We start from the raw sequence: 23,746 nt of genomic DNA on the forward strand, positions 1-23,746 counted from the left end.
ACATCTAGCATTTATGTGAAAACTCTTGTATTCGAATTTTTAACAGAAAACACCGCCAATGGTCTTATGCATTAAAGACTCAAATCCTTGTGGCAATACGTTTGCGCTTATTGTCTGACAATCGTACACCAATTAAAAGTGAATTGTACTAGTGCATTGTCGTTATAAAGCTCGCGTTTATATGTATTGCAATGTTATGCATGATGCATCTTCTGCATGTGCAGCATTACATCACAACTTTTTCACCAATATTCTGCAAACACTCCAGGTCACCCAGAATGACACACTATTCACAAGGACAATATCACGAGCTTTGTCAAGGAAAATAAATATACCCGTTTTTCGTTTTATATTACCTTGCTGCAGATGTACTTATATTTAGATTATAAAACTTTGTTAAACCCAGCATACACATTAGCCGCACTGTAGTGGAGTGGACTGTAGAGGAGTTCATACTCAAGGTAGACTTGTTTTAATATCGTGCGGTGTGTGATGTTGTGTTTAGTTGTTTTCATTATCTTAGTGTAATACTTATGGTGTTTGTTGTGTAAAAAAACGACTGAATTTAATCAAAAGATTTTCACACCAAAACGACACATGACCTGTTATATAAAATATTATACTACGGGAATAATATGATATATTTTAATTCATTACCTTTGATTGATTTTAATAAATTTTAGAATAATGAACATGTAAATGGTGATTGGTTAAGTGGAAAATGATATTTATATGGGTTAAAAGGTAAAATATTTCTGTTATGAGTTGACTTGTTTATATGGTATTTTCTACTTATGCCTTGTTGTTGTTGAGACTCAATCATTTTATGTATGACTGATTCGTTTTTCAAATAATGTCCAGTTAACTGGTTTCTTAAATCAAATCGAATGCCTGTTTACCACATAACTTTTAGAAGCACACCGCTCTGTCACCTGTCCATTGATAAACTGTCTATTTTTAACGCAAACTGGTTTACAGCAAATGGAAACTGCGACCGAAACTAGCCATGACATATTAGCTCTTACTGATGTATGTTGCAAAATATCAGTAAGTGATTTTATAAGGCTGTTTTGAATATGTGTACACGTGATTGTGTGCATTATTATTTTATATCACATCCTGAATGAATGGATACATGTAGATATTCGCGAATAGTTATTTTTCTTATCACACGTTAAATGATTAAAAGAGTCTACAATATACGTAAGATACGTAAGATAAATATGTCTTGTTATTATGGTATCGCCTGACCACAAAGTGCATATAGTGATTTATTCGGATAAATTGATGTCCGCTGTTCGTCCGGCCGTTTTTACGCCAAGTTCTTCTTGAAACGCATTTTGAACCGCATGGCACAATTGATGGAATCTTTAAAGAAATGTTTCTGTCTCCTATGAGCATTGGTTAAATCCTTCCGTTTCGCCGATCTATTTTGTCACGGGCTAAGATATGAACACATACAGAATAATCTATGAAACCGCTTAACGGTAGATTTTATGCGTTGTAGTTGACATCGTAAGGAGGTCCTCTAAAATAAAAATTTACTAATGCCCATGGGATACACTCGACCTTACCCATAGAAAAAAAACGTTTACATTGACTTATATAGCGGATTTTTTTAGAAATCGTCTTTCCTTGAACCACAAAGCCAAAGTTTCTCTACAAAGTCGTTTAAATCATGACCAGGGGTAAAGGCTGACACACCTCAGGAGTTTAATTCTTTAAATGCGCAAAGAGGACTAAACATTTAAAATGTGTGAAACAATAAGGATCAAAGCTATGAAAATAAGGGGGTCAAAAACTGGCCATGCCCTATGTGTCACATATGTTTTGTCTTTGCATAATAACTTTACACATTTTCTTTTCTAAAAGGCCCTTACGTGTAAAATTCCGTATTTAAGATCGGATAGTGGTCCTCTATTCAACTTTGTGTGTGTGTGTGTGTGTGTGTGTGTGTGTGTGTGTGTGTGTGTGTGTGTGTGTGTGCGTGCGTGCGTGCGTGCGTGCGTGCGTGTGTGTGTGTGTGTGTGTGTGTGTGTGTGTGTGTGTGTGTGTGTGTGTGTGTGTGTGTGTGTGTGTGTGTGTGTGTGTGTGTGTGTGTGTGTGTGTGTGTGTGTGTGTGTGTGTGTGTGTGTGTGTGTGTGTGTGTGTGTGTGTGTGTGTGTGTGTGTGTGTGTGTGTGTGTGTGTGTGTGTGTGTGTGTGTGTGTGTGTGTGTGTGTGTGTGTGTGTGTGTGTGTTTGTGTGTGTGTGTCTCAAACAAAACATAAATTATTCCTTAATGGTCGAAACAGGTCCCTTTCTGGGAAGACAAGTTTAAAATTCAGGGTGCAGAATCTACGTGGTTTTCAGGGATTTACAAACGGGCTGGACAGAATGTAAACACTCCGTTAAGAACTTTATTTTTGCTAATATCTTAAGTTTTATTTGTACATTATATATATATATATATATATATATATATATATATATATATATATATATATATATATATATATATATATAGTTATATTCCTTAAATTTGCAAAAATCTTAAGTGCATAAAAGACCGTTTTTCTTGTAGTTTGGGCCGATATCTTAAATAATAAGAAAAAATCCTTGAATACGTCTGAAATCGGTGACACAAATTCACGTTGCGTGAAGCATACTACTGCAGTATACATATACTTTTTGAACAAGAAAACATGCTTATTAAATAAAGTTATTCTTATGTATTTCACATTGCCATAAGCAGCTTAAAAATCAGTCTTAATACACTAGTTGAAATTCTTTAAAGCAATTTTTTTAACATTTTATTTGGAAAAAAAGCAGCTATTACCGGTGTGTTTACTTACATTAACTTTTAATTGGGAACCCAACATAGTCACATGATCATGCACCATGCGAACGTTTAGGGAAAGCATCAAACATCTTCTTGCCTGAAACCGCAAACTCTACGGCTTTTCTATTGTATACGTAGTATCATCTACAGGTTCTCTTCGACCTATCTCCTTTTTACAAAGTTCTTGACTTAACCCGTAAAGGCCTTATACCAAATATGAAATGTAATTTCATATAGAGGTCGTCTTAGACAATGTTTTTAATTATGACCCTGATATCAAACTTGGTCTCATCCCTTGAGACACTAGGTTAACATAAACTTATATACGAAACACATTTCACAATATTATTTAATAAAACAGCCAAGCCCAATGTAGATATCATAGTTGGTATACAGCAAAAGCTAGAGGTCCTTTTCAAATAATTGCCTGGGGTAATTAATTCAAATTCAAATTCGATTCAAATAACCGGGGTCAAAACTGGTCCCTTCCCTGACTGATCAGTATTGAATATACTTATACAGGGAAAACCTTTTAACGTCTTTCTATTTGAACATGCCCAAGGCCTTCATATTGGGTATGTAGCATCATATATAGGTCCTCTACCAAGCTTATTAAAATTAGTTCAGTGTGGTCCAACTTGCCCTACATATAGGATCGCCTGTTTTGCATAAACTTATGAAGGTCAAAACTGTTCTTGTCTGACGTCTCAAGTAGATTCATCAAGATGCCTGGTACAAAGTGCGTTCAAATAATGTCCCGGTGGTAAAATATGGCCTCATCTAGTTCATAAAAAGTGTTACATGTACTTATATAAGGAGAACCTTTAAAAATCTTTCTGTTTGAAACCGCAAAGCCAATGGCTCCCATATTTTGCATCTGGAGGCCAATTAAGAAGTTTGTTTAAATAATTCCCCTGGGGTCGACTGTGGCCTCGTCTTGGGGATCATCATATTGACATTGATTTAAAATACAGATCTGAATACATTATTCTTAAATGAAACCGCGAAGCCTATTACTTCCATATTTGGCATGGAACATCATCTAATGGTCAACTTAAAAATGTATTAATATCATGGCCCTGATATGAAAACTTGCGACATTTATTTTATGAAAAAATATATAATTAAAGATCTGCTCTTAAACAATAAAGAACATAGGTTTGATATTAAAGTAGTTTATATCTATCAGTGGTTCTCTACAAGGTCTTCGACAAGATTTGCTACAATCCTGCTAGTCGGGTACTCTGTTGTTTGATTCTTCTTTAACTATGGAAATGCCTAGAAGTGTACATATTGGTCAGTAATTAATTATATAGGTTATCAACGAAGTTTATTAAATACATTGCTGTTTAGTCGAAATAGCACCAAACCAGGAATCTCGATCAAAGCATCTATAAGCTACAGTTTCTCGTGTGAGAGTTCAAGATCCCTCAGTTTCATTTTGCAAAAATAAACATCAAAAAGATGTCCTCTACATAGTTTGTTCAAATTATGATTATGGGATCTATGTTGACAACGCCCCAAGGGTCACATTTTTAACAAGGGTTTATAGTAAGATGATCTGTAATCTTCTCTGAAACTGCCTAGAGCTTTGATACAAAGAACGTATCAGTTGATGTTGCTATTTGAAGGGTATTTAAAATATGCTTTGGTGAGTAAGTAATGTTTGTTTTGGGTTTTATTTTACCGCAATCAGGAGCGGAAAAATAGTACGCTGGTTAGTCAAACAAACATATAAAAGAAAAGATACATTTATTAACTTTAAAAAACTTCCAAACATGAATGAAATACTAGTCTAGAGTTGCTATTTTTATCTCATGATAATTCCATCGAAAGCCGTAGGATTAATGAAACGAACTTCAATCCATTTCCTGGGTTGAACAAATGTGTCCAACAATACGATCCAGTGATAATTGTCAGCTAGGAATCAAACCTGGGTCCCCCTTCTTTACCCTATGTTCCGGAGCATATCTTGAAATCCATCCGAGTTGAAACTTAATAGTTGTATACGCTGATCTTGTTAAAGAGATGCGTAGTGCATAAGAGCCAATACTCTTGCTTCAATATTTTAAGTGTTGTTTTCATTTGTTAACTAATTACATTTAAATTTTGCTAGCGGCACAACTTAAAGATGTATCAACAAAAAATTCATGGAAAGAAAGATTGAAATGAAGGAAAGTGCAGTTCACAAGCACTATAACTATACTTCCATATTTTTTTATTTATTGCCCTTGTATATTTTCATGTTCAAATATATATTCTATGACACATCTTGACTATAATATGAGTTATGATTTAAATTATACTGCCACTGACCTCTGAAAAATCGGAAATCTTATTAAATGGATGAATAGCTAAGCATAAAAATAAATGTTTTGCCAAATGTGTTTGTAAAACTTGTAATTGCGTCTTTAGTTTTCATGAGTCATACAAATATAAAAGTATGCTTTGTTTGCATATATAACTAACAGCTTATATTATATGTAGACATTCATAACTAACAAACATACTTTGAAAATTGGCAATTACATAAGAATTGAAGAAGGTGTATAGAAACATGTCACTGGGTGTTAGTTTGAAAAGACACTATAACTGGTATATGATCTTTAAAGATGCATGTTTTAATAAATGTAAATTAATTAATATAAAATATATAATTATTTTTAGTAACCATTAGCCGTATTCGCATACAAACTGCAAGTTAAAAGCACTATAATATAAAAAGAGTAAAACTTTCTTCGAAAGCCTTATGCTTACAATTGTTAGTCGTCTTCGTCGTCGTCGTCGTCGTCCTCCTCCTACTCCTCAACCTCTATCTCCTCCTCAGCATCATCTTCTTCATTATCATCTTCATTATTATCCCTATCATCATTTTCATCATCATCGTCATTATCATCAGCAGCAGCACCATCATTATCACACACATGTACCTTGATGTGGGTATTTATCTGAAAAGTAATTCTCATTTGAAGCAATGTGTCAATTTATCCCGACATTCAACTGTGTGATCCGATATCTACTACCGAAAGATGGGCGGTACGATACATTTGTGTTTTGGCGGTCTTTTAACCGATATATCATCCCCAATGAGAAGGCGGTTTACTTTGGCAACCTTGTCCCGACATGCCACTGATGCGCTTTCCATATTATTTTGTTTACAATTAGTTTCCGCATAATTATTTTCATAATAGATAAAATTATTAAACGCTATGCATATTAGTTCACAGAATTACCTATTTACTTTTATAGCTCAGCTTACATAATCCAGCCAAGTGAAAATACAAATAACTTGCTTTACGCGGAAAATACCACTGATCGGTAATGTAGATATCTATTTCATAGCAGCAAAGACTGAATCACAATGTACATGTAATAACGTCAAAGTGCAATTTTGTTTAGAAAATAACAATGCAATAAAAATTGTCAATGAATGTTAGTGTTGTATAACAGGAATGGCGCAGAGTTGTAGTACCCCTTTAATACCCTCTTCGTCTTGGAAGTTCGTGTCCCTTATCATAGACTTGTAGCCAGATTATGCTAAAATTGTAATACTTCTAAACTAGCCACTTATATGTTTGTCCAGCCTGTTGAATATTCTCGTGTGATCGACCATCGTTTATTGAGATCAATTGTTTTAAAAAAACAGCTCTTTGACTTGTAGCGATTTAATCATGTGATCCTTTAACGTCCCAGCTATCACTTGTTTTTATGAAATGAAAATATAATACGATAATATATATTCTCTTATTCTCTCGCCTCCATGCGTTCTTGTCTATCTTGCAACCAATATAGCGTGAACCCGAATAAATAGAACATCTCATTTCTAAACTGTAAGTTCTGAGATCTAACATCTAGCAATTGCGAGCTGTTGTCTTCGAACTTCTCACTTAAAACGCCATCAAAGGGTTTCCGTAATATAGTCTCAAATCCTTAAGACACAATGTACGGCAACCGTGAATACGTTTGCGCTCAATGGCTGATAATTGTACATATATTTAATATGCAAATTGCACTAGTGCATTACCGTTATCATGATCGCGTTGATATGTATTGCAATGTTATGCATGGTGCATCATCTGCATCGCACTTTAAAATCCCAACTATTTTTGCAATATTCTGCAAACAGTCCAGGTAACCCAGAATGACTCACTTATCACAAGGACAATATCACGAGCTTCGTCAAGTAAAATGACTATACCCGTCTTCGCTTTATGTAAACTGGCCGCAGATGCACTTATTTTAAGATTCTAGTACGTATATAAACTCAGCATACTTTTTTGCTGCACATTCGGCTCGAAAAGTGTGAATCAGCTGCTTATATAGGAGAGGACTTCATACTTAATGTAGATTTTTTTATATCGCTCGGTGTGTGTGTCGCTTGCATAATGTTAATGTAAAAATTATGTTGTTCGTTTCCGTGTTGTGTTAAATGAAACAATTGAATTTCCACACCAACCGTCTTATTACCCGTAATATTCAATATTAGATTACGGACATAATCTATCATGCTTTTATATAGTATTTTATATTCAGATATTTTTAGTTTCGATAACAAATAAAAACAAATTACCATTTGTGTATAAAATACTGTTCATTGTTTTCTTCAATCTAATGCATTGTCCGTTTATCACAAAGCTTTAATTTTATCTGCAAACCTCTTTATGCTACATATGTATTGCTTAACTGTTAACCCCAAGATGAAAAAAGATAACGCAATAGTAGCTCTTACTGAAACTGAATCATTAAAATGAAATGATTGTGTTGCTTTTTTCTCAATTTATCTATGATTTATGTTGCCACATATCCGTAAGTGATTTTGTTTGACTTTTGAATATTTGTGCATGCTATTTTGTGCATAAGTGTTTTCTTTGACAACAAAAAATAATGGATATAAGTAGATATTCGCTAATACTTATCGTTTTTATCTGGACGTTAAATGATTCGAGGCGCCTACTAAATTCTTAAGATGTCGTGCTATTTTAGTTATCGCCTGACCACAAAGTGCATATAGTGATTTATTTGGATATAATGATGTCCGCCGTCAATCCGTCCGTGTGTGTGTGCGACCTTGTTTTTCCTTTTCTCAAAACGACTTTAAAACCTCATGGCAGAATAAATGGAATCTTTTTAAGAAATGGCCATAGTGTCCTCTATGAAAATTGTTGAAATCTGACCGTGAAATAGTTTTAAACTAAAATCTAACAGCTAGATTTAAAAGTACTACATGTTAAAAATTAAAACAAGTAATATAAATAAATGCAATTTTGCATTTTTACATTCCATTATGGTTTCCTCAGTCTATTTTCTAGTTCACGCTCACAATTTTTGTTATAACAATACTTCGCTAAGGGTCAGGTTGGCCTGGTTGGCAAACCGATTTTGTTTTAAAATTGACATGTTATTCCGAAATGAATTATGTTCGATGAATGTTTGCATGTGCGGATAATATCGATGTTTAAATGGAGACATTTACTATCATCTGATTGCAAATTAATACATTGCAACACACGAAAGTGTATTTATGGTTTACTATTTAACATCTGAATCCGTAAGCTGGGAAATTATTTACAAGCGTATTGTCTACACATTTAAACATGAATACATTTGATACAAAGAAATGAAGTTTTTAGTATACATTACCTTTGATGCAAACTTTTGCAAATGTATTACTGATGTGTATTGGTTCATTCTACACGACGACGACATGTCAAACTCAATACGATGTTCCACATTGCTTTTTTCAACAGAACAATCCTTGCCTCGTGCAAGCCCCAATCGTCGGATACCCACGACTCATTCATTCCGTTACTCTCCAGCATTAGCCGTGGGTCAATATAAGCAATACTCGCCGTTTTGAGCTTAACTGTAACCTTTCAGTAGACCAACGAAATCGCAGTTTACAAAAAGAATTGCACTTTGGAGGTGTCAATGCGTCGCCTGGATAATTGCGATTTGATACACCAAGCTTTTCGATCCACCTGTCCGAGTGCTTAAAAAGACATCGCTTTTATGGACGAAAAAAAATGATATAGATGATGGCAATGTAGATGTTTTTCGTGTTGTTGATAAAAAAAAACGTTCTCATTGCAAAGTCATTTTGTTCAGCTAACTTGTAGTGTTTTAAATGTTCAATGCCAAATACTAGAGAATTTTGCCATTTTTTCCGAAAACAACGAATGAAATGCCGCATCAGAAAAAAGATTTATATATTAAATGTTGGACTTTATGTATTGCGCCTCTTGAAGCACGGTAAAGTTGGGTTTTGAAAATGAATTTCTTCACTGTTTGCCTTTTTTTAACTTTCAAGTAAAATTCTATATATTTTGCATGTATTGCCCTTTGTCGCTGTCGCCCACTTGTGCACAATGAAAGTCAACAAAATCGGAGAGGCCAATGTTAAATACTTTATCATTGCGTTAGTTGTTGTTTAACCGACGATGTATGCAAGTTTCACCAATACAATATTTAAACAAAATACATTTATCCCCATTGGAATTTGCTGTTTAATATAGCTGAAAACATTAAACATCTTTGGACACAAATATCTAGCTTTTGTTAACCTATGAACATGTGTACCAAACCAACACAGATTAACAACGTATATGAGCAAAAGTGTTGTCAAAGGGGCAAAATATTCCAACAACGCGAATCTAACAATTGCTTTTATTTGAAAACAAGTATGGTTTTATTTCCCATAATAAACCTTCAAAGGGCATGAAAATGCAATAACGATTTATATCGAACTATATACGTATAGCTTTTAAGAAAAGCAGCTTCATATTGTTTACTGTTGTAAGTTTATAAATACACATACACGTTCTCTAGAAAATGTGTTGTGTTCTATCAACGAGTATATAATATAAACATACATACTAAATACTATTTCTGCATTTTAATGATAAACATTGAGAAGTTCAATATGGAACGGTCACTTGATACAAACTCAATAACTTAAAGAAAGAAACATGGACACTACAACTGGATAAACAAATCGGACCAATGCGCGTCTTAAAATTTAAGAGAGTATTGAGCAAATGTTGAAAATCAAGCCGGGTATTTGATATTCAAAACAAACGAAAATAGGACCAAAGCCGAATACCCAGGGGAATCGATAATTCGAGCAACGTAAAATACTAATCTGGGAAATGGTTTTGAGACTTAATATATATCGAAATACAAACGATTACCAAGGTTAAAAGTCCTATTTTATACTTCTTGGAATTTGTTTGCGAAAATAAATTCCGCTACCAAGCTACTACTTAGCGACTAATCTTCACTTTATCGAATAATTCGGAAATGACAAACTCTAGCTTAGAATTGAAAGGAAACAACGAATATTATAACGGACGAACCTTGCTGATACTTTCAAATATATATCAAACGAAGAAAAAAGGACATGTGAGTATTAAAAGCGGCGTCAATCGAGAAGAAGAAGATGCCTATCCTGCTTGGAATTTTCGCGAAAACAATTGTATTAACAATCCAGCCATGTTCAAACTAGATGGGTATTATGTATAAAACATCGTCGCGAAATTCAAGTCATACATGTTTTTTTCCTCAACACACTCTTTTTTATTGATTTTCAACAAGCATATTGTCTCCACAACACATTCTACAAATCTTAAATACCCAGCTCGATATTGGTTATTCAAAGGTTAACCTTTACTGACTTACAGAAATATACCCTGCTGTGTAGATCTTATACTCGCAATCGGCCATATACGATCGAAATAACAACCAATAACTTGTTTGTGAAAATATACTTGAAATTTTAGCGACGCATCAGCATACATTGATCAAGCATTATTATTTATAATTCTTTTTTTTCTTCAATTTTTACATTGTACGCTAATGAAATAATTTCAGATTCACCATGCCGAGAACCACCCATTCACTCTTCAAAATGTCTATAAAAATATATTGTAACGGGTACGTTACTATATTGGAAAACTAATTATTAGCGGCATAAAGAAATTGGCTGGTATATTATCGCATGTTTATTTTCATTTTTTAATTACGAAATACACACTAGTGTTTTTAATCCTGGCTCGATATTCACTTGGCATTGTTTATTCTCACCGATGTGCTGATGAGAGACGTACATACTATTGGATATAGAGAATACTACGTTACTGTAATTGTGTACTTAAATTTATCCCACGAGTGAAGAAAGGCTTACATGGCGAGGCTGTTGACCTTCTCCTATTTATCTTCACCCTGATGAAATTACCAACACGACATTATCTTCCTCATCTTCATTCACTTTCAACAAGCCACTAACACCAGTGCAAGAACCTTCCATCATTGTTAATGTTATAAGAGCATGACCAGCTACTACTGTTACACCATTATTTGACGAGCTTCCTGTACCTGTTTCCGCATAACCGCTTCAAACTGAAATCGCTACTCTTCGAGATTCACAACTATTGACACCAAAGTACGCTCCACCTTCACCTCTTCAAGATGATCTCCGCATACCTGCTCTTCATTCCAAGACTCTACAATATTTTCCACCAGCAACACCCAACTACGATCCAACTCCACTAGCCCAGGATGATTTATACACCATTGCCAGTCGCACTCCAGCTGAAAACATGTAAAAACCTACTCCTTCTGCGAAACTTGTCAGATTTAAAGCATGACCCCTGCTCGTTGATGACAACATACATCTCTTTTTCCTGCTGCAACACGTGACTGGGCAACTGTTGAAGAAAAGTATATAGTTATTCTTCCCAATCTTTTTGTGGTCACCCAAGAACTGGAGAAGATTCACCTCAGACCAGCGTATTCTGGCTGTTGTATTTGCCTCACTCCTTTTTCCAGAGCGATCGTTCCTGATCCACAATTATCACTTCATTGTTCTCAATGGCTCGGCAGGCTTTCCCCTGGATAACAAGGAAAAGGCCATAATCTATGCCTATCAGTCTCTTCTGGACATTGTCAATGGAAAGGACCAGTCCCCTTTTACTCTTCAGATAGATTTTCTCAATGCCCTAACTAATCTCTCCAAGAATGCATCGACGCTACTTGATCAAATTAATCACCTCCCTGTTAGAATTTAAATGTAATGTTAAAGTGAAAATTGTCAAAATTGACTGTTTATGTAATTGATTTCATTGAGGTGATAACATAAATTTCATTTGTAAAACGTTTTTAAATGTATTCATAATAATGTAGTGTATATGCATCAACAAGATTATCCTTGCTTTGTTGGACAATTAAATATGAAAATGAAAAACGATTGACAATAGTGTCACTCACCATCAAATATATTATGAACATTCTCATATGGACATTTTGTCAACAGTGAACATTTACTGTGAACATATTAAAACCATGAAGTAACTTATGATTGAATTTTGTACCACGCACTTTTAAGGTTATAATTCAAACATGGACTTTTTATGTGTAATATTGAATTGTGTTTTATGTGTGCCTACTATTTTACACATGGATACCAAAATGAAAATTTGAACAGTGTTTCAAGGACATTAATATGTAATAATTGACATTCATGTTTTGAAAAGTTCAACTGACTGTGAAAGAACAGCTGCATCTTGAAACCTGAACTAAAGTATGAATGCAATTAATGTAATTATAATAAATAACATGTTTTGTCGATAACTATTCAATTCTTATTTTGTAATGTATTTTCTGATTGTTGTTATTGTTCAAACTTCATGAGTGTATTCATTAATTTGTTTATTATCTGTAATTTCATAATGTAAACTAATTTATATTGACATGTTTTAAAGTAAAATGTACTCAACCATCACACTATCCAATACAAAATATTATGGTTAAAGTGTTTTATTGTTATATTTACTGATAGTAATCATATAAATATATTTTGTCTAATTATAAACAAAAATGAAATTCCAAAACTAACTGACTGACACTGTCCGATTCAAGGAATCTTGTCCAACCGTCATCTTGCAATGATTACCTTGGTTACATTCATTTCCAAGTGACTTAACATTGTATAATTATAATAATACGACTACAAGTTACTGTAAGATACTATTTATTGTCGTTAAATGTTCAAATGTGTTGTTATAAGTGTAAAATTCGCCATTCGTAAAAAGTACTTTTCAGTTGTTGCAATATTTCGGATATATTGTACTGATATTACACTTAATTAGGACGAGCATTTCAAGGCAGTCAACTTACATTCTAATTTGTTTCCATTTATCTCTGTCATATAAAGTTATTGACTCATATTACGCCTGTCAGTTTAATCTAGTTACAATACTCGTCGGCAAGCTAGGCCAAGCTAAGCCTATTTTAGCGCACGGTAGTTATGATAAATGTATGAACATACGTATTTGGAGCAGGGGTATGAGGTGAAATGCCGTTGAAACAAAATACACATTGATTTAACTGAGCTGATATTCGAACTTTTAAAACCCGGATTGAAAGTAATGTGCTCAATTGAGCTAGCCGTACCAAATGTATTTGCATCAGGTTCGCGCGATATGATTGTATTTATTTTTAACCAGAATATAATTTATTGAAATAACGCATGATTCAGGGAATGTTCAAGTGCTAGCGGAAAATCATACCGTGGTGAAATATGTTGGACCGATCCTTCTAATGTGTATGACAAGTGTTCATCGGGTATGTCGCCTATACCACAAAAAGTATTTTTAAAGCTGCCGAATCAATATATCTTTCAAGAGGATTGGGTTCATACTTAATAATAAATACGGATAGAATGTCATTTTTGTCTGTATGTAATCAGAACTTAACAACATTGGTAATTTGAATTTTGCGTTCTGTGATTTGTGATTGAATGAGCTATACTTATGAAAAATGACATGGATACAGGCGATTTATATAAAGGTCTATTAAATAATAATGCGGTTTTCATAGAAGACAAGCAAAAATACCTACCCTCGCTTCGTTAGATTGAATTCACGCGAGACATTCCCTAACTTAATCAAACATATCAAATTTCAGTACGGCGTTTGTTGTTATTTTATCGAATATACTTCCTTATAGGTCATTTGTAAATATTTACATTTTTCCTTTGTACTTAGTTTAGAAGAAAGATTTTAAATACTTCCTCATAACAACACTATACGAGTCGAAACCGAAAGCAATCAAGGTAATGTCATTTATTTACACTTTTTGCGATATTCAGCTACAGATCCTTATCGAGGATAGTTATCATATCACTGTGTTTATATAAATCTGATAGAAAATTGCATGGCATAATGTGTTGTATCCGATTACCAGGTGTTTCTATCATGCAGTGATTAGAGGTAGGTCATATTACTTATAATTGTAAATGTACCATTTAAAATCAAACATGTATCGCTTGTAATGGAAAACTGCTTAAAGGCTCCATTAAAATCCTGATTCTGTTATTGATCAAGAAGCTGTTCAACAACGTTGTTGAATGATCATTTCAACGTCACTTTCAGTTATTGTTGTCTGCTTTCTTCATTTTGGCGTGAAACGGTATCATTTTGACGGCACTTCGGGTAAAATTTAATGAACAACATACAGCATTTTGGAAAATAAAAAATAATTATTGTTTGACAAATATAATAAAAAGACGTGGGAAGTGTATACACTGACAAAATTGGCGATTGAAAGATATTTAGTTGCGGGTGCTATAACTGCATTTTTGTTTATGTCAGAGAGAAGTATATTTGTTTATTGTTAGATGTAGACGTTTTTGCTTATCTGTTTATGCTCAAAAAATGATTTTGTTAGTTAAAATATGATATTATTGTTGAATGTTTGCCGCTAGAGAACTTTGTTTTGGATTTAGGATTCCTAAATGCATTTGATTGGTTGTCGCAAACCTATGTCATTATGATTGGCTTAGCCAAATTCCTAAGTAATTTTCGTTGGTTGGTGCGCAGAATCCAAATCCTTAGTACTTAGCGACATGTATAAATAGCGCCGATAAACAACTTTTGGCATCTGTCAAGATCAGTTCGGATCAATTATTGAAAGTTCTTGTAAAATCTATTGATCTCGTTATTTAAAATTTGAGTACTACAACTTCGTATGGCGTTATTCTTCATTCCAAAGATTGTTAGCGTTTTAGCCCGATTAAATGAGCGCCTTGTTAGGAGCTCCAGAGAACTTTATGATGAAAGTTTATCGACGTTATTAAAATTATTACACTGTTCAATGCTATTTTGTTTATACGAGATCTGATTCATATGGAATAATTTTAAATATCGATTAAAACAAGATTTTGAAACTGTGTTCTTCATATGATTAAAGTGCAAACCTGTCAATACATAATCGACTTAGTCATTATGTCTAAACATAAGTGTCCTTACTTTTTAAAATTATACATGATTGTTATCTTGACAACTACCTTAATCTAAAAAAAATCCATTTTAGTGATTGCTACAATGGTTTAGCTGGATAATTTAATAACGACCTGAAATCGCCCACAAGTCACCCGGGGATGATAAGAAGCCGATTCTTGTCACACTAGGGTGACTTCAAGCCGACGCTAGTCATCCCGGGTGACATTAAGCCGATTGTAGTAACCCAAGTTGACATGAAGCCGATTCTTGTCACCCGGGGTTGACTTCAAGCCGATTCTAGTCAATCTCGAAATCAGCATAAAGTCACCCTCGGCGAAATTTTTACTTTTCAACAAAAAATACATGATTTATTCGTTCTTATGCGAGCGGATTTGTGTAAAAATACTACAAAAACGAAAGTAGAGCTAAATATAATATATTCGCAAGCCATAATAGCCTATATTAGATACATGGATGCGGTGCCGTTTGATTAACAAAAAAATACACGGGTGACTAGAAGCCGATTCTTGTCACCCGGAGGTGACAAGAAGCTGATTCATGTCACCCTGGGGTGAGATGAAGCCGATTCTAGTTACCCGGTGGTGCCTAGCGTCGGCTTGAAGTCACCCCAGGGTGATATGAATCGGCTTCGAGTCACCACCGGATGACTTGTGGGCCATTTTAGGTCGACAATGACCCTATGAGCTTTAATAACATGCAGAACTCTGTATACAAAATATAAGTGTCAATTTTGTTATGAAGATTATTTTTGTGCATGATATGTATGCATTAAAAAAACTACTTGTAATGTTAATGTCTTTAGGTAAAAGGCTATTATTAATTCTTTTGTCAACAGAGACTGCTGCTTATAAGATTAACATGGATCTTTTTGACCAAAGTGATGTGGAGATGGGGATGATAGAAGATGAAACTTCAGCCAAAGGTACCACTACTTTACTTTTTTGCACAGATGATGGAACAAAATATGGGGATGTGGGGTTGACTAAGCTAGAATTTTTTTCCAAATCATTCTTGTTATTTCAGTGTATAATTGAAACTGATATGTGAAAATAGCAGGAGAAAAAACCTTCTCATTTGACTTGAACAGGAAGGAGAATATTACACCATCAATTGGATTTTACGAAAAATGTCTATATTATTGAAGGACATATGAGATCATATCTTTACTTGCAAATAAATGAGTTTTGTGGTTTTCACACTTTAAGCAACATGTGGTAAAAATAGCTCTCTCTCTATTTTATTGTGTTTCCTATCCCAGAAAACGTAGTTGTCATTAGATAATCATTACTCTTTGAAACAATTGTAAACTAAAGGCATTTTATCAGGTATTGTTTAAACGCACATGTATCATCAGAAAGAAATTGAATTTTCAATTATAACATGTTTCATTTTCAGGCAAACATGAAAAGGAAGCACACCATAAATTCTTGGGTAAAGACATGTCTGAATATGATATTTTTTAGATTTTTCTTTAAATCACTTTTAGTTAAAATATATATTTTACGAACAAAGTTTTCATCTTTTTATTTATATAATGAAAATATTAGTTCTAAATGACTCTTAAGAATGTGCTCTTTTATGCATTTTCCCAAAGAGCAATGATTAAATGTGTACACTGCAAACACAAATTTTGATATGCGCCTTTAACCCTTAAGTGAGATTTATGTGGGCATCGAATTCGAGAGTACACTCATTTGCACATAGAACATGTAACAAAACTTCTGTACGATTAGCATGACATCGTGTACACGAAGAACTTATTATTTATAATAAAAATAAGAATAAGAACACATATATATGACTTTTAAACTTGCCTTAGTTGTAAGAATGTAATGACTAAATTGATGTCAAAGACGAAACGCAAACAAATGAAATACTTTAGAGGCTGAAAGAGCAAAAAGTTGTGACCTCCACAGATTTGTTCAATTAAAATTGATTTTACTTTGAAATGTTTAACATTTTAATTAAAGGTGTTTTTGATGTCCACATCGAGAATTTAATACCACCCGAACCAGAAAGAACGTCAAGACGTCTAGACCGGCAGCATGTTCAGTTTCTGATGGATTCGTTCCAGTCCGGAATCTCTGAACAGCTAACCATCCTAGTGGGTATGGTACTAAAAAGATGTGATCCTTCCATGTTAAAGACAGAAGGTGGGTATAAATCAGCTAGCAGATATTCGTTTGATATTTATATTAGTTTCTGAAATAAATCTAATGAAACTTAAGAGTTATAGTTAAATTTCCTGCTTTTGATGCTCTCAACTCACAAATCAAATGCACCAAAATAACTGAACTGTAACTGAGAATTGGTATTTGTGTTGTTCTTACATTATTTAGATTTGTGAGAAGGTAAATATGGACAGTTTATTTTTTTCCTTAATGTTAATTAAAATGCTTTAAGCATACTTTTGGGAGTACTTTTTTAAGTTTTGAGTTCTGGTGTACAAACAATATGTATTGAATTAAACTAAAACCTTTTTCATTTTTAAGTACCTGTCCTTTGTCAGACCTATATCCATTTTGTAATTCATCCTAATTTTAACGGTTCTGAAAACTTAGATTATAACAAATCTACTCAGTTATTAATACTTGAGTGAATGAATTTCATCATAATTTGTCTAGAGAAATTCTCTGCAAAATTATTGTTAAATACTTTTGTAAATACAATACACATAAAAATTGTATGACATTCATTTTGTTATCATTTTATTACAGGTGCAGTTCAAGTGGAGACCCTAGGTGGTAACCACACCAGGGAAGCTCTCCAATGTCTTCTCCGAAGAGGAAAAGTCAAGCTGTCCATCGTTAAAGTGAACTTGTATTCACTTCTGTCTAAAGCTACAGCATTGACGATGGGATGGCAACACAATGTGGTTCTTCGTGAGAAGCAGAAGCCGACCACCTTTGTTGACAAAGTGAGATTGATGCGACAGGTTCGACCTTCCATGCCCCTTGCCCCTGCAGACATGAAAGCCTGGAAGGGACTACTATCCTCCATTTTCCAAGCGAAGGTAAAAATGTGGTATATCATATTAGTGATTTTGATTTTCATGTGTTGTTCACTTCTCTTCTGGTTTATGACATATATTTTAGTAAAGGTTGAAGGTCATTTCACTGTTTCTTGAAAATAGATCAAAACTAAATATTCTAAACTTAAACTTTGATTTAGGTTTTCCATTTATACATTATAACTAAACTTTGCATATTATTTTGGGTCAGTAAGACCACTGTGAAGGTTTTTGTTACTAAACATCGCAAAATAATGTTCACTCACTTACTATAATTGTAAAGGACTCAATTATTAAGGATGCTTTGCATCGAACTAGGTGTGACTGTAGCTTCTATGCAAACCTTGCATAGTATTTATTTATAATTAATTTTGGATTTAATTTTCATAAAACCATTATGTATCTATTAAAGATATTCTTCCTAAAATATGTCCAAACTGTCGTTATACCATACTACTTAGTACTAACAGGAAATCTACATGAAACTATCAAAGCTAAAGAAAAACTGCGCGCTGCGCGTTGTGTAGTATTATTTTTTCAGAGTATTTAATAGATATCTAAAGCAAGTACATGATTCATAAGCATTTGCAAAATGTAATTTAATTCCTGAATTGAAAATGTTTTAGGATATGCGACGGTTCCAGCAAAGCTATGGCCTTCACCTCCAAATGGCTCAGCTGGAGCAGAACGTCTGGGACATGGTGGAGGAATCAGAATCTGCGGTTAAAATTACGGAAAAGTTTTTCCGGCCGTTAATGAAATTGTCGGACGATAAAATAAAAACGTGTCTCGAAATCCTGAAAAGCCGACGTCTGGCAGAATATAATGAGAAAGTGTAAGAATAAGTTCTTCTTAAAATATATATATCTACAATATCTACAAATAATCTAAAAACAATCATGACCCAACCAATTTTATTAAACCAACACAGGTACAAAGTCCTGCAAAGAGTGTCAAAGGTTAAACTAATCTCTATTCCCAGTTTGTCTATTTTATAAAAAATGATCTACTAATTCTACATATCACGATACATGGCCCACCAAAATCAACTGATTTAATTGTATGTAAAAAAAATGTGATATTTCTTATACAAGCATCCATTGATGTTAGTCCAAATAAACCATTAAAGGCGTTTGTGATATATGTGATTCATATTTGCAAAGTAAGCCATACATTAAAAATACCCTAACTTGAGACCAACTTGATTTAAAGAATTGATTAAACACACTTTTAGGAAGGACTTTTCACTGGCATCTTTGAAAAAGCGGAACATTGAGGATACCTGTGAGATGGAAGAAAGAAATGGAAATGAAGATCTACTGGTAAGTTGTATCAATTTAGTTGTTTTAATGCAGTGCAAATTGGTACCACCAATATATTTTGTGATTCAAACAATTTGGCAATTTAACAGATGCAAGTGTTTTTTGTTTTCACTAATTAATTTAATGTTGTTGACATATAAATGATTAAGAATGTTTTGCATAGTGTGCTGAATATTTCAATTACTGGTATATAAAAACGATGGAAAAAATATAAATTAATTGTCTGACTGGATTAATATATTAGAAGAATGAGTCTCAATTCAGGGTTTTTAAAGGATTGGGGAGAATGGAAATGGCCTTCGTTCTTGAGAAAAAAAGAGTTTGCACACCACAATGGAAGATATTAGCCTATATTTAGCAACAACTATAGGTATATTGCCATAGATAAGCAGAGTCATATGTATTCAGCAAATAACGAGATGAGACTTTAAATGATTAAATAATGTGAATCATTTATATCATCACATGGTTTTCTTTTCTCCAGGAGAAGTACAACCAAATGGCTGAAAATTTGAGGGCATTTCAAGACAGGTGTGCTATACTGGAACAAGAAAATTCCGAATTGAGAAATAAACTCGCCAAAGGTAAGTGACAAATGTATATTGTTAGAGAATATTATTTTATGCTCTCACTAGTGAGAAAATAAAGATTTGTTTTGTCCATCTGTCCCCTGTATCTATGTTCATAGACTTTATAACGCTTTAATAATACAATATAACTTTTAGAGTTCTGAAACTTTATAATCATTCTTAGCTCGGCTGTTTTCGGAGAAAACCCGAGGTATTGTCATAGCCAGCTCGTCGTTTCGTCCGCCGGCGTCGTGCTAAAACCTTGACATTTTGCTCTACAATCAAAGTGCACCACCTACAACTTTGAAACTTCATATGTAGATGCACACGCCACATCCGTTTTGGAGTCACTAGGTCAAAGGTCAAGGTCAATGTGACCTCTAAAAATATCTGACAATCTTTCATTTATTCAAAACTGAACCCGCAGCCTTGCGTTGACACCCGTTATGCGGTGCTCTTGTTATCAAATTATTATTAGTATTTTTTAGCTCACCTGAGCACATGCTCATTGTAAGCTTTTGTGATCGCTTTTTGTCCGTCGTGCGTTGTGCGGTGTCAACATTGTCCTTGTTAACACTATAGTGGCCACATCTATTGTCCAATCTTCATGAAACTTGGTCACAAGATTTGTCTCAATAATATCTTGGACGAGTTTGAAAATAGCTATGGTTGTTTGGAAAACATGGCTGCCAGAGGGCGGGACATTTTTCCTTATAAGGCTTTAGTAAAACCTTGTTAACACTCTAAAAGTCAAATGTATTGTCCAATATTCATAGCACTTGTTCAGAGCATTTGTTTTAATGCTATCTTGGATCAGTTCAAAAATAGTTCCTGTCTGTTTTTTATGCCACCGGTAGGGTGGCATCTAGCAGTTAAACTGTCCGTCACTCCGTCAGTCTGTCCGTCCGAAAACTTTTACATTGGCCATAACTTTTGCAATATTGAAGATAGCAACTTGATATTTGGCATGCATGTGTATCTCATGGAGCTGCACATTTTGAGTGGTGAAAGCTCAAGGTCATTCTTCATAGTCAAAGGTAAAAAAACAAATCCAAGGGAAGTAACAAGCTTTAAAGGGAGATAATTTCTATTTATCATTTAGCAAGTACAGATTATTTTTGCAAGGGAAGTAATATAACTTAAAGGGATATAATTAAACATTTAAATCAAAGCGGCGCAGTAGGGGACATTGTGTTTCTGACAAAAACATCTCTTGTTTGAGTGTTTTTTCGCTAGTTGTTTATCTTGCAAATTCTGTTGTTGTTTCACTTTTCATGGAAACACTGTCTCTTTGAGGGTTAGTTTTACGGAGAAATAATGTTCTTATGTTGCAACATAGAATTGCGGACATGTTAGCCAGTGCATGAAAACTTCTTTACTTCTATGTTGCAACATTTTTGATATGTTCAAATCTTAATTAGTCTTTCAAAACTAAAATGCACATGTTTAAGATTCTTAAATTGGAGTTTAAATATGTTTACATCAACAGTGAAGTAAAGATACAAAACACACCTTTGAAACAATGAGTATATGCGCAAAAAATATAAACAACAATTAACATAAATAAGATCAAATACACAAATATGCCAGTGTTCCTATTTGCACTCCTTCTGGTGTTTACATATTGTGTGTACGTGTAGTGTTTCAATGAGGTTGCTATTTTATTCAGAGAGGAAATAATCATCTTCAACCAAAACTAGAGCTTTGTAACAGACGTGAAATACCCCCACATGCCGCATTGATACATAATATTTTGCATGTCGTCTTCACAAAAAACAGCGGACACCATGCTCAATTTTTTAAACGCACTAAGTGACCCCTTGACCTAGTTTTTGACCCAGAAAAGCCCATGTTCTAACTTGGCCTTAAGATCATCTCCATAGAACTTCTGACCAAGTTTGGTGAAGATCGGATGTCTAGGCCAAGTTCGAACATGGGCCATGCCGTGTCAAGACTAGGTCACAGGGTCACTTAGTGCGTTTTAAACATTGAGCATGGTGTCCACTGTTTTTTGTGAAGACAACATGCAAAATATTCTGTGTCAATGCGGCATGTGGGGGTATTCGTCATCTCTGTGTTTCAGAGCCAGGAAAATGTGAAAGGGACAGAACAGGCAAGAAAATGAAACGGGATGATAACTTTGAGAATGGAAATGAATTTTACTTAGATATCGACAGCCAAAAAGGTACGTTCATTTAATGTCCTTACATATTCCGTATCCATAAACATTCTCTCTCTTTCTCCCTCTCTCTTTGAGGTTGCTTCAATCTAGAATAAGTCTCGAGCGCGACTGTTGTTGTTCGAACGTGTTCAAAATCTAAAATCAATAAATTAGTATAAATATAAGGTCAATGTTTAGACACACGCCGATGCTTTATTTTTTCAGTCAGGAACGCGGTAGAAAAGATATGGGATTGGCCAGATGGCACTGACTACATTGTGGGGAAGGTCCATAAAGTAAACATTACATACAATGACATTCGATCGTTGGATAATCGAGAATGGCTGACAGATCAGGTAGTTTGGTTGCATCATTTAATTTTGGTGAATAAGAGTCTCACCACATATTATGATCGGGCATGTTCATAGCCATAACCGGAATGAGTCCCGTACTTCAAAAGGAAATATTTTTGTACACGCACAACTGCCATAGTGGTTTTTTGTTTATGCTGTAAAGACTTTATTAGTACCAGGGTTTTAATAACATTACAATGCACGTACTGTAAATGGTGTTTTATCAATATTATAACACACTTCTGACTATATCTCTTTAATGGCCTACAAACAATATAGGTCATCGTGGCATTGCAATTACTTTCCAGGTCATAGACGGTTATTTTGCCCATCTAACCCAAGCTGAGATCAACAAGGGTGAAATAAAGATCAAGCATGAACTTTGTTCAACTATGACCGGAATCATGAATGGTGAACATATGCCGAAAAATAATACGGTAAATGTATCTTTCATTATAGCGAACTATTGTTGGCTTAACATAAATAAAGTTAATTAATGAGTAATACAGTGCAAATAAATACGTAATTGTAATTTCGGATGAAATCAACATACAAAAAAGTTTGCTTTCTTGGTATAGTTTGTATATGTTATAATGCTCAGTGATTTTTGCCATAACTTCCTGATTTACTTACAACAGATTTAATTGTATTAACGCAGCTGTTCATTTTCGCAGTGTTTCCGGAGGCACCCGAAGGAGGGAATATAGTGATCGCACTGTCCCTCCGTCCGTCTGTCAGTAACCTTCATATTTGGTATGCATGTGTATATGGACGAGGTCTTTCCAAACGCACACAAATTTTGACCCCTGTGACCATGACCTTGAACATAGGGTCCGCGTTTAGGTTTCGAAATCTGCGTTTAGGTTTCGATACATGCTTCTATAACTTCCATCAAAGCGTGTATAGGGGGCATATTTCATCCTATGGTGTCAGCTCTTGTTGAACTGTCCGTCTGTCAGTCCGTCAGAAAAATTTAACATTGGTCATAATTCCCTTATTAGTCATACTTGGATATAATTTCCCTTGGGACGAGACCTTTTCAATGACACATAAATGTATTACCTTGAAGCCAGGATGACCTTGACTTTGAAGATACAATTTTCCAAAACCTCTAACACGGGCCATATGTTTCTTACAGGTTAATTGATTTACTTTATATGTTAACACAACACCCCTTGGAAAAGAACTTTTCAATAGAAAATAAATTCATGACAT

The 23,746-nt window shown here is 34.2% G+C and overlaps 2 protein-coding genes across 7 annotated transcripts in view; both read left to right on the forward strand.

The window, feature by feature from the left end:
* Nucleotides 1-23,746, forward strand: part of LOC127868310 (uncharacterized) — a 525,576-nt gene that overhangs the window by 312,149 nt on the left and 189,681 nt on the right. Inside the window, exon 1 of one of the 6 annotated variants that reach the window (XM_052409955.1) lies at nucleotides 19,943-20,032. The exons of the other annotated variants lie outside the window; for them this stretch is intronic. Coding sequence (XP_052265915.1) covers nucleotides 19,948-20,032 — 85 coding nt within the window. The 5' untranslated portion in view covers nucleotides 19,943-19,947. Of the gene's footprint in view, nucleotides 1-19,942; nucleotides 20,033-23,746 lie in introns of those variants that run through there. 6 annotated transcript variants of the gene reach the window in all.
* Nucleotides 1-23,746, forward strand: part of LOC127868308 (uncharacterized) — a 501,779-nt gene that overhangs the window by 293,237 nt on the left and 184,796 nt on the right. The window lies entirely within an intron of this gene.

The sequence above is a fragment of the Dreissena polymorpha genome, chromosome 2 (assembly GCF_020536995.1).
Source record: "Dreissena polymorpha isolate Duluth1 chromosome 2, UMN_Dpol_1.0, whole genome shotgun sequence".
NCBI classification, from domain to species: Eukaryota; Metazoa; Mollusca; class Bivalvia; order Myida; family Dreissenidae; genus Dreissena; species Dreissena polymorpha.